General features: G+C 38.7%; 1 protein-coding gene across 22 annotated transcripts in view; it reads right to left on the bottom strand.

Annotated features, from left to right (window-relative positions):
* szt2 (SZT2 subunit of KICSTOR complex) overlaps positions 1 to 18,125 on the bottom strand; it is a 121,892-nt gene that overhangs the window by 99,766 nt on the left and 4,001 nt on the right. For 13 of the 22 annotated variants that reach the window (XM_082136087.1, XM_082136089.1, XM_082136073.1 and 10 more), the window contains exons 5-17: positions 17,984 to 18,106; positions 16,222 to 16,381; positions 15,233 to 15,339; positions 14,438 to 14,672; positions 9,594 to 9,764; positions 6,754 to 6,985; positions 6,504 to 6,633; positions 4,192 to 4,337; positions 2,248 to 2,400; positions 1,553 to 1,667; positions 1,233 to 1,438; positions 229 to 465; positions 59 to 137 (exon numbers count right to left, since the gene is read on the bottom strand). In XM_082136087.1, the coding sequence (XP_081992213.1) occupies positions 59 to 137; positions 229 to 465; positions 1,233 to 1,438; positions 1,553 to 1,667; positions 2,248 to 2,400; positions 4,192 to 4,337; positions 6,504 to 6,633; positions 6,754 to 6,985; positions 9,594 to 9,764; positions 14,438 to 14,672; positions 15,233 to 15,339; positions 16,222 to 16,381; positions 17,984 to 18,106 (2,094 nt within the window). The remainder of the gene's footprint in view (positions 1 to 58; positions 138 to 228; positions 466 to 1,232; positions 1,439 to 1,552; positions 1,668 to 2,247; positions 2,401 to 4,191; positions 4,338 to 6,503; positions 6,634 to 6,753; positions 6,986 to 9,593; positions 9,765 to 14,437; positions 14,673 to 15,232; positions 15,340 to 16,221; positions 16,382 to 17,983; positions 18,107 to 18,125) is intronic. The other 9 variants (XM_082136084.1, XM_082136085.1, XM_082136079.1 and 6 more) reach the window with 1 other exon arrangement.

The raw sequence follows: 18,125 nt of genomic DNA on the forward strand, positions 1-18,125 counted from the left end.
GTTAGCGATGCATCACCAACAACTGGGATATACTAGCAGAGAGTGTTTGTTCTTTCACCTGCATTGGCAGCTCTGTCACCATGTTGACGATACCCTCCCCGCTGGCAGCAAAATGGAAGCCTTCAGACAGACGAATACTGTGCAAACAGCATCAAGTAGCATTTAGTAATTTTGTAGATGCTATTATCCGAAGTTGCTTATTGCAGGTAATTTCTGTTTCAGACTCACTCAGAGAGCATGGAGAGGATATGAGCGACTGCATGCAGCGATACAGCGGTTCCCGGCCCGTTCTGCACGGCCCAAACCCAGCGCTGGTGAAGGAAGTACCGGGAGAGTGACGCCACGGTGGAGGAGGCCGTCCTGCTGGCAGCCATGCTGAGAGGAGCACCCATGATGGCCGGCTGGGCGAACGGCTCCATGTTTAGGATAAAAGGGGTGCGGAAATCTGACGGAAGTTTCTCGTACCTGTAGCAGGACGTCAGTAGAGGTCAGAACAAGGTCAGGGGCCAGATTTGGGCCCTTACTGAAGACAATGTTGTAACTGTAAAACTAAAACTATTAAGAATTATTTTTGTCCATTGAAATAAAGTTAAAATTAAATTAAATATAAAAATTTGATGAAAAACTTAAAATTATAAATGTTGCCTTGGCAAGTAACTGAAATAAAGTATACGGTGAAGTACTAAAATTACTGAAATAAAATAGACTTAAATTAAAATACTAAATAAAATGATAAAAGCATGTAACAAAATTACTGAAACAAACTGCAGTTAAATTGGAAACTGAAAACAAAAATAATAAATACTATAATAGTATATATAACAATAATAATTAAATAACATTGATTGAAGTCAACATGTTCGCAAACCATTGTACTTATATAATGTGACATTTTGGTGTAAAACAGAATATTCAATGAGAAAAGCATGAATCTTTGGAATATAATGTGACATTTTGGTGTAAAACAGAATATTCAATGAGAAAAGCATGAATCTTTGGAATTTAATCCAGTTAATCAATCAGTAATTGATCATGAAAACTGTAGGAGTTAAACTCCTATAGGAGTTCAAATCTAAAATGTAAAATAAAAGGGCTTGGTGTGAGCCAAAAAAGAAAAGCCATTAGAAAATAAGGTCAATTTGGATGTGAAGTTGACTGTAGCACTGTCTTCAAAAACTTCATCAAGATAACAGAAATGAGATTGATAATTGTTTTATGTTTACGTCACTGACCTGATCAGTAGTTTTTCAAGAGGTTTATTGAGCACCACCACACACGGCCGGTCAGAGAGCGCCGGTTTGGGCACCGGAAGAGGCGGAGACTTGGAGGGTGAAGCGTTACCCAGAATCTTCCGCTTGGTCTTTGGTGTGGCCTCCTTATTCTGGACTCGATGAGGGAAGCGCAGCCGCAGGATCTGCTCTCGAAGTTCATCCACAATCTACAAACAGAGTCAGAGAGACAAACACTCGTTCTCTCATGCTGTTCTGTTCTGTTCTGAAAGCAGTTTTCACATCAAATGAACTGAACTCTAGTGTGAAAAACACCGCCTCACCTTGTTCCTGGTGTGTGCAAGAGTTCCTATCGGGAAGCCCAATCGCAGCACCATGCAGGGAGCTTTAGAGATCAGACGCACCAGATAGAAGGAGACGGGCGGCAGCTCAGAGGCACTGTGGGAATAATGCTTGTTAAAGGTGCTGTATGTAACTTTTTCACTCGACTAAAGCATAAAAAATACAATATGTTTGCAGATATTGAGGAAACATGCTAAGTTCGCACACTCGTTTCTCTGAAAAGCACTTCTACAGCCGGTTATTTTACTTTGAAACCCAATAGTATTTCGACACCCCGGGATGCCAGTTAGCAGGAAACACAGCATATTTGGCTTTCCTGTAGCTCAAATGCCAATGTCATGGGTTTGATTCCCAAGGAAAGCAAGAATTGATAAGAATGTAAATGTGTACCTTGAAATGCAATGTAAGTCGCTTCGGATAAAAGCGTCTGCCAAATGCATAAATGTAAATGTATTGCAGCCAGCAAACAAACTGGGTCAGAGATCGCAGATTCTACCCAACCTAAAAAGCCTCGGTATCCATCTAAAAATCTCTATGAACGAGATCATATTAAAACGCGATTTGCGATATTTTGAATTTGGACTGCAGTACCTATTTCGACCACTAGCTGTCGTTCTTACAGACTGCACCTTTAAAACACTGCTCTGTAAATCTGGCAAAAGAACTGTGCATGTACCTGTAAATAAGTTTGACGTATGAGTATCCCTCCACCAGGACGAAACTGCTCCAGTCCCTGAGCAGCGAGGTGAGCGCAGAGTGAGAGATCCGACACTGGACGGTACTGAATCGACCATTACTGCCAGCGTTGTGCACATGCTTCGGGACTGGGCTGAACAGAGAAAGACATAAAGCAAAGAGGGATTTATTAAACACTGACTTTTATATGGAGCACTACCTGTACCTCTAAACCAAGTCTTTTTATACCAACTCAACTTGGTGTCAGCTAAAAAGGAAAGACATTTCAGTCATTTCTCTTCAGACTAGCCAAGTCAAGTCAAGTCACCTTCATTTATATAGCTCTTTTAACAATATAGACTGTTTCAAAGCAGCTTTACAGTGATAATAGGAAATTAAAGTGACAGAGATTGTTTGGGCTTTACAGCAGCTCTAGAATAAAGTTACTGTCCAGCTAAAGTTAGTTTTGATTGATTCACTTCCGTAGTAAAGATCATTAGTTATTAACTTATGGGCCGCTAACACAACAGAAAACCCTTAAAGGGATAGTTCACTTTGAAATTAATTTTTGGTATGTTTTAGCTTACCTCAAGGGCATCCAAGATGTAGGTGTCTTTTTTTCCGCAGTAGTTTCAATTTTGATATTTTTAGGTCAAACCGTTCTTGTCTGTCAGTCATATAATGCAGGTCTATGGTCATTATCTCAAAACACAAGCACAGAGTCCAAATTAAAACAATTCCCCATCGTAAGTACACATTGATGGCCGATATAAATACTGTTCGTTTTCTCACACAAACCGCTCGTTTCGTGTCTTAGGCCATCAATGTGTACTTACGATGGGGAATTGTTTAATTTGGACGACGGGGAATTGTTTTAATTTGGACTCTGTGCTTGTGTTTTGAGATAGTGACCATAGACCTGCATTATATGACTGACAGACAAGAACGGTTTGACCAAAAAATATCAAAATTGAAACTACTGTGGAAAAAAAGACACCTACATCTTGGATGCCCTTGAGGTAAGCTAAAACATACCAAAAATTTATTTCAAAGTGAACTATCCCTTTAACGCACTCCGACCCGCTCATCCGCACAACAACAGTGTCTGGTGGCTCGAGAACGCAAACCTTGAAATAAGATCCAAGGTGTAGGCGTTGAATAATAAAAAATAAAAATAAAAGTTATCATCTCCACGCAAACTTCAAAAACGCGAATATGTGAAAACGCAGACGGCGTGCACATGCGTATTACGTGTTTAGTCTATAGACCTTATGCGCCAGCGAAACGAGGGCGCCGCCATCTTCAGAATATTGTCTTTGAACTTCCGTTTTTGCGGTCGCTCTGTATATCTCTTTGGCATTGCTGTCCAGGAGTAATTAGCTTTTGAAGTGGATTTAATTAATGTAAAGTTAACGAAAGTTATCATGAGGACTGTAATGTTTAAAGCAGATGTCTTAACAAATGTCAGTCGACCGGGAAGATTTTAAAACGAGCCGTTCATTCATAAATACGCAAGATCGCTGTGAAAATATAGACCGGAAGTCAAAAGACAACGAGCGCAGTGATGAAAAGGGGCGGGGCTACATAAGGTCTATAGGTATGCGCATTTGAATATATATGTGCGCAGGCATGTAGTCTTTCTTTACAAACTGACCTCAACAAACTACCTGTCTGGCCTTAAAAACTCATATTACAGTCCATGCAAACCGGAATTATTTTGACAACGTTTTATCTGTACAGAGGCAAAGGAAAGGGACTAACACGCACCAATGAATTGTTCGAAATAAGACGTGTAGTAAGAAGTAAGGTAAGTAAGAAGTAAGGTCAGTTTTGACTTTTTATATGGAGCAGTATTTCCAAACCAGGTCTCTCTCTTTTTACACCAACCACATTAACAGGACTAAACTATATTGACCGCTGACGGGTCCAGGCTGTGTTCACTCACATGTCATGTTCCAGAATGATGGCGATGCGATGCATGTGCAGCCAGCGCTGCCAGAAGTTAGCGTCCATGGACAGGATTGGCTTCCAGTAAGAGGCAAACTGCGATTGGCTGGAGTCTTTAGAGCCACTGTGCTGGAGGGAAAGGACCTGATGGAGAGCAGGATTGTGGTTAGCATGTTAAAGGGATGGTTGATTATGATTTCTCTTTTCTAACTTTAGTTAGTGTGTAATGTTGCTGTTTGAGCATAAACAACATCTGCAAAGTTACAACGCTCAAAGTTCAAAGCAAAGGGTGATATTTGCTTTTAAAGAAATCGCTTTTTAAGGACTACAACAAACGGCTGGTAGAAACTACATGACATTCCTCCCGGGTTAGTGACATCACTAACCCTAAAATTTACATAAACCCCGCCCCCGGAACACAATTTATAGATTATCAAGACAGAATATGCTAATCAATGACTAGAAGATAGTTAACTCCACATCAGCAACATAAATTTAAACATAAACAAAAAAGTCTTTGAAAATTTCAGGACACAAGCTGTCGTAGCTCCGCCTTCTGTGCCGGGAGCAGCAGCTCATTTGCATTTAAAGGGACAGACACAAAAACAGTGCATTTTTGCTCACCCTCAAAAAGTGACAACTTTAACATGCTATATAAAAAAATCTGTGGTGTATTTTGAGCTAAAACTTCACATACACACTCTGGGGACATCAGAGACTAGGGTTGGGTACCGAAACCCGGTTCCGATAGGGAACCGGTTCCGACGTAAACGGTAGTAACCAGACCGAATAAGAACGAAACTTTCGGTGCCTGATTTCGGTGCCTGACTTTTTTCACCGCCCCTATAAAACATCTCGCGGCACGAATGATCCAATAACAAAACATCTCCAGTTAACCAGCAGAGCATTCATTTCGTTCGTTTGTTAAATAAGAGACGATCTAGCGCTGAAAATTCTTTTCTCTTGTGGCTCGCGCACACCGCACTCGGACGCGCGCTTCAATACGTTGCAGAGATCGATCTATTTATGAGGCGCCGTCTATATAAGAGTATGTGCTTGGAGAGTTTGTGTGTGCGTGCTCGCGTCTCAGATGAGTATGTGCGCGAGTTTGTGTGTGTGTGTGTGTGTGTGTGTGTGTGCTCGCGTCTCAGATGAGTATGTGCGTGAGTTTGTGTGTGTGTGTGTGTGTGTGAGATGTGCTCGCGTCTCAGATGAGTATGTGCGTGAGTTTGTGTGTGTGTGTGTGTGTGTGTGTGTGCTCGCGTCTCAGATGAGTATGTGCGCGGTTTGTGTGTGTGTGTGTGCGTGAGCGACTTTAGATGTGACGTTGTGCATTTCATATAGTTGGAGCATTCAGCAGTATACATGTATGTGTGACTACTTAGTATATGTGTATGCAAGCGTTTTATGTGTGCGTGAATGAAGTTCGATTTAGGCCCTAGAGGGCGCCTCATATCTATTCGTTCTGGTGAAATCACAACATATAATGCACACAAAGTGTCCCTGCTTGATATACAACCACTGATGAGCATTATCGGTTTAAAAAAACTACGCATGCGGATTAGAACCCAAAACCTCTGACATTCTTGACTAAAGTTCAAGTTCAGCTGCAGTGTTCCTCTTCGGGTAAGTCTAGTATTTTAATGCCAACTGCAAATCTTGCATATCAAGTATGAAGTATATCAAGTATATTTATATGAGGCTATACTTTGTGTGTTAAATATTTCTGCTCAGTGTCAGATATTTCTCTGTTTTGTAAAAGTCTATAATATATAATATGTAATATAGCCTAATTGATATATAATATATATATATAATATATATAAATAATATTAGAAGACACATTTTTTATCTTAACTTAAGTGTTTTCGGCTACATCAGCACAATTTTTAATTTAATCAGAAATCAGAAAATCTTTTTCAGAAAACACACACAGATATTATTTTTTTGATAAACTGTGTGCAGTTTCGTTTTCTTAAGTACCGGTTTAAGAACCGTTTAAGCACCGGAACCGTTTGAAAAATACCGAGTAGGTACTGGTATCGGATAAAACCCAACCAATACCCAACCCTATCAGAGACTTATTTTACATCTTGTGAAAAGGGCATTATGCCACCCCTTTAATATCACCAAAACAGTAATATTGAGAAACATTATTACAATTTAAAATAAGTATTTTCTATGTGAATATGTTCAAATGTAATTTATTCCTGTGATGCAAAGCTGCATTTTTAGCATAATTACTCCAGTCTTCAGTGTCACATGATCCTTCAGAAATCATTCTGATACGATGATTTTGAGCTCACTCACCGGTGTGGTCGATCCAGGTGGGATGTAAAACAGAGGAACACCATTTTTTGTGCTTTCGGGGATGGTGTAATGTTCTGGGATAGAATTAAAGGACTGCAGGTGCACTAACATCTGGTCTGTCTGATTTATGCTGTTGAGAACAAATGACATTACTTTCTGGCATCAAACTAAAACTGACAGCAAAGTATCTAAAATCTTCCTTCTGCAATCGCTGTTCAAGTTAACCCAGAGTTTAAAACAGAAATCTGACCTCTGTAGAGTGTTCCAGAAGCGACGGATGACAGACGTCCGGTAGGGGCTTGTGATTGGTTTCCGCATGGTGCAGCTGATGTCATGGAGGATGTCATAACTGCCCTCCATGGTCACCTCCACCCAGGTGGTGCGTTTGATTGGATCCAGGGGCCAGGAAGCCACGGCAAGGTACTCGATGCGCATGTTATGCTTCCAGAGGAGGACCAGCTTCAACTCCAACTGACTTCCTCCTTATAGAGATGATTACATGATTATTGAGAAATCCCAATAACCTATTTCAAGGCTGCATTAAAGGTGCAATTTTAGTGGCATCTAGTGGTGAGGTTGCGAATTGCAACCAACAGAAGTTACGGTGGCCGACAGGAAGTGATGTCGCTGTCTGAGACAGCAGAGAGTAGCCAGTTAAGCAATGAGGTTTCTTTACAAAGATAAATTAAGAAATGATGTTTACTTAATTATTCAGTAAAACGCTATGTTATTGCAAATATTATTGTTACTAGTTCATCATAGTGTCAGTAGGCGCGTTTCCATTACAGATTTGCGCAAAACTTTTGCGATTTTTTCTAAATGTTGACAAAAAACTATTGCGAAATGACGGCGTTTCCATTAACCGATGTTATGCGACTAAAACTTCATTTTTTCCTCTCGCGATAAGTAAAATCATTCCAAAAATCATGGCAACGGACGTTGGAAGATTTATGTACCAATCCCAGCCAGTGCACTAGTCATTATTATTAATCAAAGGAGACGTATGTGTGTTTTCCAAGCATTAATGGTAAGGAAAGACCCTTTATACTTGTGAGCGGCACATATGAGGTGTTTCTGGGTGTTTCTCCCTCACATCCGCTTCAAGGTCTTGATTGTGGCATTTATTTGAGGTTTACAATCCATTATTCCTGTAATTATTTTGTCTTATATGAATTTAATAAAGAACTCCGTCTCGTATTCTGTCCAAACACATCTCGTCATCTACGTCAGCTGACCTGTAAATGCGCTAAAACTGTTTCCATGGCAGTTTTGCGAAATTGCCTGAAAAACCTCCTCATGCGAGCGTAAAAACTTCTTTGCGATAAATGGGAGATTTTGCGAAAATTTCTTGTTTCCATTAAGCGTATTTTCAATTCGCAATTTTAATTTGCGTAATTTGAAGGGTAATGGAAACGCGGCTAGTGTTTTATTCATTGACTTTAGCTAGCTTCTTTGCACGAAGAACAACATAGTGAGGAAACGCGTTTGTCAGAAACATGGCGGCGCAAATTGGCTATTTCAATGTAAGGGGACCAACGGTGTATGTAGATAGAAATGGCTCATTTTAAGGTAATAAAAATATAACGCTTCTTTATGTAAGGTCTTTATACACCACTGAAAACATAGTTATGTCTATGATATTGTGTTTCTGTCAACAGATCCTCCTAAATATTACACAATGCACCTTTAAAGGTGAAGTATGTCGTTTCTGTGACACTAGTGGCACCAAGCGGAATTACAAAAAATAAGCAATATTTGTATACGCCCTTATATGATGAAGCTCCTTCGGTAAGTTAGTGAAGGCATGTCTCAATAGATAAAATTAGGCTACTTTAACTTTTTTTTCTTTTTTTTACTTTTAGCTGTGTTGCTATGCATCATGAGAAGTATAAAGTATAAGTATAAGTAGTATAAAACTATCCAGCCTTTATAATAAACCCATTCACAGTCTCTGCACCAGTAGCATTAGTTTACATTACGTGCCACAACTATTTGAGGCTTAGTAAACATTTAAACTGGTACATTTGAATCTGAACGAGTGCATGATGATGCTGTAGGGTAATGAAGTGTCCATTGTAGCGTGCTGCACTGCATTGCAATGTCACAGTGCTTTGATGATTCATGATCTGTTCATGATTGTTTAATCTTTGAAGGTCTAAACACAGTGAATTTTGTCTTGCACTTTTGTAACTGAAGATAAATGTATTTTCCCATGCAACCATGTGACATCAATACATGCCTTCTATAGGTTAAGAGGGTGTATTTTATCTTTTTTTATTTTTTTTACGTACTTTCCCCTTTAAAGGGATAGTTCACTTTGAAATTTATTGTTGGTATGTTTTAGCTTACCTCAAGGGCATCCAAGATGTAGGTGTCTTTTTTTCCGCAGTAGTTTCAATTTTGATATTTTTAGGTCAAACCGTTCTTGTCTGTCAGTCATATAATGCAGGTCTATGGTCATTATCTCAAAACACAAGCACAGAGTCCAAATTAAAACAATTCCCCGTCGTCCAAATTAAACAATTCCCCATCGTAAGTACACATACACTGGTGCATAGATATATACACTAGATGTCGCCTTAAAGACATTCGTTCCAATGAACTGCCGTAGACAAGGCGACATCTAGTGTATATATCTATGCACCAGTCTGCGTACACGTCAGATCAGATAACTTGGACATGGCTGTGTATAAGAGGTAAAAACTATATAAATACTGTTCGTTTTCTCACACAAACCGCTCGTTTCGTGTCTTAGGCCATCAATGTGTACTTACGATGGGGAATTGTTTAATTTGGACGACGGGGAATTGTTTTAATTTGGACTCTGTGCTTGTGTTTTGAGATAATGACCATAGACCTTCATTATATGACTGACAGACAAGAACGGTTTGACCTAAAAATATCAAAATTGAAACTACTGCGGAAAAAAAGACACCTACATCTTGGATGCCCTTGAGGTAAGCTAAAACATACCAAAAATTAATTTCAAAGTGAACTATCCCTTTAAACGCATTAAATACGTAATTTGCATAAGATCATTATACAAGTATATTTCAACACTAAATACCACACCTTATGAGGTTAAAGTACCTTTAGTGATGTTAATCTCTCGGATGGTGTATCCCTCTCTCAATCTGATAGACAACACACTGATCAAATCAGCATGCACTTCCTTCTCGGTGTGTTTCTTCCTGCGCATCACCAAGGCGGGGTTTCCACTGGCCGACACCAGGTGTTCATTAAACAGCCTGTGCTGGGAGACTAGAAACACAGAGATGACACAGGTCAGTCATTACAGTGCTGTATGCAGAACCGTGTGTGTGTGTGTGTGTGTGTGTGTGTGTGTGTGTGTGTGTGTGTGTGTGTGTGTGTGTGTGTATATATACTGTATATATATAAAAGATATATCGATTTATATATCATATAATCAAAGCCAATCAAATCCTAGATGTATCTAGACTTTTTATAAGTGAAAGTAAAATCAAGTGCAGTTCCATGCAGTCACATGGTTCATTTAAAAAATGACTCAGCATCTTTAAACATTGCAAAAGGGAAATAAGCAGATGACCGAGTGAAAATCATTTGACTAACTTCTGACCAAATCTCATGAGCATTTATGAAACCGCCTCTAATGTGATTGTAATGTGAATGTAATTTTGCTTAATTGTGAGGCAGAGCTGAAAGTTCACAGACAGGGTTGAGATACCGAGCGCCGAGAGCTCTGTTATTGATTGCTTTGCTATCTGATGATGTATGGTGAAATAACACATGTTTTAAGTGGACAGAGCAATCCTCTCTTAGAAATATTCAAGCGCTCAAACATCTCTGAATGCTTTCCTTCCTTTTCTGCGGTTCTCAGATCTCATTTAGCCTGATAACTAAAATACTTCATATTTTTTAAATATTTTAAATATGAGGGAAGCACAAAACACTAAACTTGGCTAAGGTATTCATCTGACACAATTATTTGGCAAACTACAGCTACAGGTTTTATTTTACTATGCAAAAAAATGCATAGAAAAACAAAAAGTTCACAGCATGCATTGACTACAGCATAATCAGTTATTCATTTTTTTTTTTTGGTTCTCTATTGTTTTTGCATGTGTTCATAATTTATTTGTATGGCAGCCTGGCCAAAAATGATGTTGGCACAATTTCATTGTAATGAAATCACACTTTTAATCACAATTGTAAAAGTAAAAAAGTAAAACAATTGACTCCAAGCACAACTATACAATATGCTAAGAAAAGGTTTAACACATTTATAATAATTTCAAATAAAGGGTGAAGATGTTGATTTTCCTAGGCCGGACATCATTTTTGGCCACTACTGTAGTATAATAGTATATTTCCTACTTTAAAGATACTGCAGGCTCACGCCCATTTTACAGATACTCCGTTTGCAGTGCGTGTTGCGGTGCAGGAGCAGCATACGCTATAGTGCTTTCACATATGCTGCGTTTGCAGTGCATAACTGATCCGCGGCTGTACCACAAACACATACTTTACTATTTTTATTTCAAATCCAGAAGTTATGCGGCAACTTTTATTAAAAAAAAGTGTTGTCAGCATTGCGACTCTCTTTGTACACATAAACACTCTTTAATGGACGTATGCACGTTTGAACACAATTTAAACAACGTAGGCCTATTATTCCATGCATTACTTCTACTTGTATTACAGTTTTTCTCGATTCCTTAAACACTATAACCAGGCTTTTGAACAAAAATTTCAAAACCATAATGCCATTTATCAAAAATCACACCCATTTCCCTAAACTATAAACACTATTCCCTTTTTTGACACATGAGTCAGATTTGTTGAACTGTCACTGCAAAACTCTACACACAAATCCCTTCATTTCTCATTGCCTACACCATGTTGTCATGTATAAAGCACTAGCATTCAATATTGTTCTCTCAAGTCAGCACAGCTTCAGCTCAGTTAGCACACAATTACACAGGTGGAAACACTAGGAGTCAAAATTGAACACACATCAATCAGATCCTTCAATAGATAGATAAAAGGGCCCATATAAGTTTATTGAGCTTTGGAACAATGGATCCAGAAAGACACGAAGGAAGAGATCAAGGAGGGATAAGGAGGACGAGGAGGAGGACGAAGGGCAAGGGCAAGAAGACGAGCAGTCTCAGCTGAAATTCAAGCCACTCTAGTTGCCCATGTCTTTGTCAATGGTATGACTATGAGGGAGGTTGGGCTACGAGTAAGGCCAAATTTGAGTCGCTTTACCGTCGCCTCGAGAGCCTTCAGGGAGGAGTGCTGGCCAACAAAATTCTATCACTGAATAAGAGACAGACATTTCCAATAGTCTTTGATGAGGTGTATTTTCTTGCAAGAAAAGGCCAGCAGTCGTACAGTCACACAGAGTGACACAGAGTGTGACCGTGAAGCATCCTTTCTCCTTTATAGTCTTGACTCTCAGAATGTTATCATTCTAGGCCAATGATGGTATTTCAACCACAAGTGGAACATTCTTAGACGTGTTCATCATATTGTCTCCTTGAATGGAGGCCCTCCTGTCACGTCCCAACACTCTTTACCATTCCAATACAATTCCATATTAGAATAAGGTTTGTGTGTGCTCTTTTACTGTCATATGATGGTCACACAAATCTTAAGTAAATAAATAAAAAATTAGAGGAGAGAGTAAAAAAAAAAATTTTTTTTGTGTGTGTGTGTGTGTGTGCGTGTGTTGTACTGTGTAGTACATGAATGAATAAAAATGTGCCAATGTATCCATTGGTTGTGTCTCTTGTGTTCATCATGTGAAAAGGTTTGAGAGGGGGGGGAACCACAAGCAACATAACTTAACAGTTTTGGAAATGTTGTTTTGAATTTATTGAACCAGTGTGTTAGACTATGTTGTAGTGTGTGTGATTTTGAGGGCTTGTGTGTCCTGTCTGAGGGCAAAGTTTGTTTTTTCAGCAAGAGTGAATGGTTTTGAGTGTAGAGCTTCATTTTGACCTGAAAATAGGATGTTTGGGGAATTGGGTGAGACGTTATGGATTTGTGTTTACAGTTTTGAGAATATGAGGCATAGTTTCAAGAAATGTGTTTAAGCAATCGAGAAAAACTGTAAGTTGCTCATGCAAGTGGTCAAATATTTAGCCATGTTCTTATATTAAAATCGTAAACATTTTAAATTAAAACTTAAAATTGACAAAAACAGCCGACTCTCATGCCTTTTCTTTTGCATTTAAATTTTTATCAAATAAATCTTGCATGTCACAAAGAACTTGTTTTTCCACCTCCACGAATGAGACGAGTGTTGTTCATTATGTCGCCTTGTTGAGGTAAATTGTAGTTTTCTTTGCTTTACCTCGGTCTTAAAGTAAAAAGATGACTGTGAAAAAAAGTAGGCTAGTATTTAATTAAATACATTTATGGTGAGATTACTATATTTCATTTAATTAAACGCATTTATGGTGAAATTACTACATTTTCATGTCAATCTGTGTTCATTTTGACCACGAAACATGCGCTGTCACTTTAATTCAGCGTTTGCAGCACAGCAGAAATAGACTCGGTGTGGAAACGATCTCTGCACTGCTGTATACGCACCGCTCCTGGAACGGATCGACGGACTGCAACCGCGTGCAGTGTGAAAGCTCTGACCTGTTAACATGGGTATGGGGAAAAATACGCACCGCGGGTCTCATTCATGAAACACGAGCAGAACGAATTTTTGTGTAAATCGTGTGTAAAGTGGTTCTGGCGTAAATTTTCGGATTCATTAAAATGTTCGTATTTTCCAAATGTTAGTTGGTACGAAAGAAATCTACACCTGCTCCCAGACACGCGTAAATAGTGCGTTTAACATCCGAACGTTTTGCTCATTAATAAGGCTGCATTTTAATTCACCTTAATCGGGTTTATTTGTCGAACCATTTTCTTTTCACTTCTGGGACTGTTCGATTAACAGATGAAACTCCATTAACTGCATCTGTAATATATGCTGCCAAGCTTCCTTTTTTTAAGGACCTGATACGCCACTATGTACGCTTGAAAATAAAATGTGGCGTTTTGAATGAACTTCTGCTAATAAAGCTTCCATTTCTGCATCTGAGAAATTTCTCTTTTTCATTCGCTTTTGAGAAGACATGTTGAAATCCTTCGTTTGGTGTCATAATATGATGCCCATATATAGTTGTCAGTCAGATTTAATGGGGGGGATTTATGGTAATTGAGAATGAGCGTGCACGCGCGTCCCATTTACGACTGATTGGAATTCATTAACACACACACACACATTTCACTATCACATCTGACGTTTACGAAGTATTTGTGAATCAGGAGAAGAGTTTTCGGGAAGGTCTCTTTACGCGCAAATCACTCACATATTTACTCGTATATTTACGAATGTTTCATGAATGAGACCCCGCATACGCACTGCAGACGGAGTATGTGTGAAACGGGCGACATATTTCAAGAAAAACCATGGACAGTTTGAAATGCTAAAACAATGAAATACTCAGCAGGACCTTCTCTTAAAGGGTTAGTTCACCCAAAAATGAAAATTCTGTCAAATATTCTGCGGAAAAAAAACAAAAAAACAACGACTTTAGTGTTAAATAGTGAACCTACGTTCTGACGTACAACCCAGAAGCGCTGCGCACAGAGGCCCACACAGAAGAAAATGAAGAGTTGAATAAAGTCGTTATTTTTGTTTGTTTTTGCTCACAAAAAGTATATTACACTGTAGTCACTTGGACTATTTTAACGATGTCTTTACTAACTTTTCTTGGATGGCAGATATTGATTACCTAGCAGCCTGTGGAGGAGTGAGACAGGTCTCAGATTTCATCAAAAATATCTTAATTTGTGTTCCGAAGATGATCGAAAGTCTTACGGGGTTGAAACAACATGAAGGATGAGTAATTACTGACAGAATTGTAATTTTGGGGTGAACTAACCCTTTAAGCCTGAGTTGAGCTTACAGCAGTAGTACTCTGGGTTCATGGACTCGCCGGTCCTCAGGAAGGAGTATGTGAGGAAGGAGCGGTGGTAAGCGTTCATCTCGACGCCGGTCGAGTCGGACTCGGGACACATGGACAGATAGGAGCCAAAGGTTGCCATGGAGATGAACTTCATCAGCTCCACGTTGGGGATGTAGCCAAAACTACAGTCGTAGGAGTACGCGCCGCCCACCTGAGGGAAACACAGGTGAACACAAGGGAATGTTATGCTTTATAACAGACCAGTTACACAGTCAAACAAAATCTACTGCATTTACAATATTGTTCCAAAGTTTGGGGTCAGTATTTTTTTTTTTTTTTTAAGAAATTAATATTTTTATTCAGCAAGGACACAATAAATTGATGAAAAGTGACAGTAAAGACATTTATAATATTACAAAATATTTCTTTTTTTAATCACATAAATGTTTGAGCAGCAAATCAGCATATTATAATGATTTCTGACGGATCATGTGACATGTTCAGCATTGCATCAGATATAAATTACACTTCAAAATAAAAATCACATAGAAAACACTTATTTTAAATTGTAATAATATTTAACAATATATTTTTTTTTTTTTCTGTATTGATAAAAAAAAATTGCAGCCCTGATGAGCAGAAGAAACTTCAAAAAACTTTGTTTTTAGTCATAACGACCTTAACATTTTCTTTGAATGGTAATGTAAAGAGCTTTAATATATTTGTGGCAGTCAATGAACATAAACATGTCAAAATGGATCAGAGCAGTACTTGAACGAAGGAACAGGCGATGGTTCCACTTCTCAGCTGGTTCAGCAGAGTTTCACACACAGCTACATCAGGAACGCTCGTCACTCCATCTGTGATGATTATTATACCTGCAGGACAACACAAAAGATGATTAACTGTGCTTTATGCATTACCATTCACACTGCCCACTCAGCAGCCGACCACCTTTTGTTTCGTTCTTACGTGTCATTTAGTCATGGGTAAATGACGTCTTTAAAATCATTCATAGTATAATACATTTTGTTTCTGGGTGCACTGATTAAAACTAATGAATAAATGTAAAATAAATGGTTTGTACTGGTTCATACTTGTAGTTCAGTTCGCTTGGTTCGTTTGGTCTGGACCAAAAAAATTATAATTTAGTCCTGGTCCGCTTAGCGTTCACATTACCAAACACCAAGAACAATGCTGTGTTCTGGGCTAAATGTGCTCATTGTATGTGTGTATCCTGACCAGCTGAGAACTCGTGAAGAGCTTATAAAATGTGTAAAGGAGTCAAAACAGCAGCAGGAATCCCTCTGTCACACACACACACACACACACACACACACACACACACACACACAGAGATCTGCTGCGAGGAGACGCAGTTCTGATGCCTGACCTGAACTGTGATGGACAACGTCGCGACTATGACTAGAAAAAAAAGGTATGATTGAGCATTCTGTCCTTTTTAGGGGCGCATCTTATGACATCATGTCCTGTTTTTGGTTCGTTTACATGTCTTTGGTCCACGTTGCGTTCATATTTCCGTCGAAACGCACCAGAGTTCGCACTCATCTTTTCAGCGTCTCGGTCCGCTTGTTTGGTTCGGATGGCAGCGTTCACACTTATTCAAATAAAACACACTAACAGAGCAATCGCACCGGAGTTCGTTTCAATCCAACTAAACATGCCAAGTGTGAACACACCCTAAATGTGATGCTCCCTGGATTTCAACATCATGTGGGGAACAGGATAGAGACACTGACCTGCACCAGAGTTTGGAGGCAGAAGTTGCAGCGCCAGAATCCCCTGCCTCACCATGCTGACCAACCCCACGTCTGCCGTCACCATTGAAACCCCCGGCTTCCTCGGAGACGGTTCCTCCACAGCCTCATTGGAGAAGGACTGATAAACAGATCCACTGAACTGAAGAACATACAGAGAGAGGTTTTTTAGACCTAAAGTGTCTAATGTAACAAATTCTAATTTGTGACAAATTGTAACAAACCGTTTGGGGTCGATAAGACCGATAAATGTTTTTGAAAGAAGCCTCTTCTGCTCACCAAGACTGCGTTTATTTGAGCAAAAATACAGTAAAGACTATTGTGAAATATTATTACAATTTAAAAGAACTGTTTCCTATGTGAATATATGTTAAAAAGGAATTTATTCCTGTGATCAAAGCTGAATTTTCAGCATCATTACTCCACTTACATTTGATTTATCGAATGCATCCTTAATGAATATATGTATTAATAAAAATAAAAACATCTCACTAACCCCAAACTTTTGAATAGTAGTGTATGACAAGACACTGTAAAATTACACATGAACACTAATTAAGCAACAACATATGAGAGGTTATGCAAAATTAGCACAATGAACAATGGTGCCTTTTATCATTATTACACTTGTTGTAATTTTATGAAAGCAATGTGATTTTTCAGTGATTTTATCATTTTACCGATGCTAAGTTTTGTTTCATACCAATAAATAACATTTAACCAGGGCCTCAAACTAACTTTTTGCCACACATGCAAAAGGCCGGTGACTTAAGAAAATATATCGGCCATTAATATTTTTTACAGGCCAAAAAAAAAAAAAATCAGTAATGACATTCACAATTCTCTATTCCAGTTTTGATACCACAGCTAAAACTACTAGCCTAACTAACTAATAGAAATTTACAAACATTATTAAAGACAAGTAAACAGTCAGTAATAAAATAAGAACTAATAATCAAATTGCAAGCAAAAGCACAAATAAATACAATATAACAAAGATACAAATTAAATAAACAGTGCTTCTCGGGTTTTTCATGTACAGGAATTTAATAAAGTAAGCAAATGTTAAGTAATTGCATAAATTAGACATCCTTATTAATTATTCCTTATTAAAAAGTTACAAAAGTTATAAAAGTTATAAGTGATTTTTTCTTCGTCTTTTGTTGTTTGATTAACATTAAAACAGTCAGCAGCAGGAATATTAGGCTGCTGTCACTTTAAGAGCGAATGCAAATATCTAATATACTGATACTGATACACACACGCGTTCACTTTCTCAACTGTTTACATTCACTTAAGACATAACCGACTATGTTTACTAGGATACTCTTTATTTTTTGACAGTTTTGTGTGAATTTGTCCACTCAAGTGCAAGAAGACATGAAAGAGAGCTCAGTTTAGTAAGTGAACGCAGCTTTCTGAAGGAACTGAGCTCCCTTTGGCGTCTTCTTGCGCTTGAATGTTTACATTGTCAATGCTTAAACCTTCGTGTCAATGCAGCGCTGGCCCGTCAACTGTCCTGAGCGTCGTTCACGTTTATGCATTGTCAGAACTGAAAAAAATGTTACCGGCCAACTGATGAGTGACACCGTTTCATACACCGATTTTAACTCGCATTTGGCACTTGGTTAGTGTTAATTTTAGGCAAAGTTGCATTTAACTTTGGTAAAATTGCTGTAATGCACTGCAGTGTGGCCTCTTGCTGCTTATTGCATGGCTGTATAAAATGCACAAGCGCTCTTGCCTGATTGTGCTGCTGCTGTAGGACGTCAGCGATGCTGCTCTCCACGGCTCTCAGCTGCTGATAGATCTGATGCAAGAACTGCTCCAAATCCATACAGTCCAGCTGACAGCCCTGAACCAACACCTGATGGGCAGAATCATGG

This window comes from Leuciscus leuciscus (assembly GCF_965113295.1).
Source record: "Leuciscus leuciscus genome assembly, chromosome: 14".
NCBI classification, from domain to species: domain Eukaryota; kingdom Metazoa; phylum Chordata; class Actinopteri; order Cypriniformes; family Leuciscidae; genus Leuciscus; species Leuciscus leuciscus.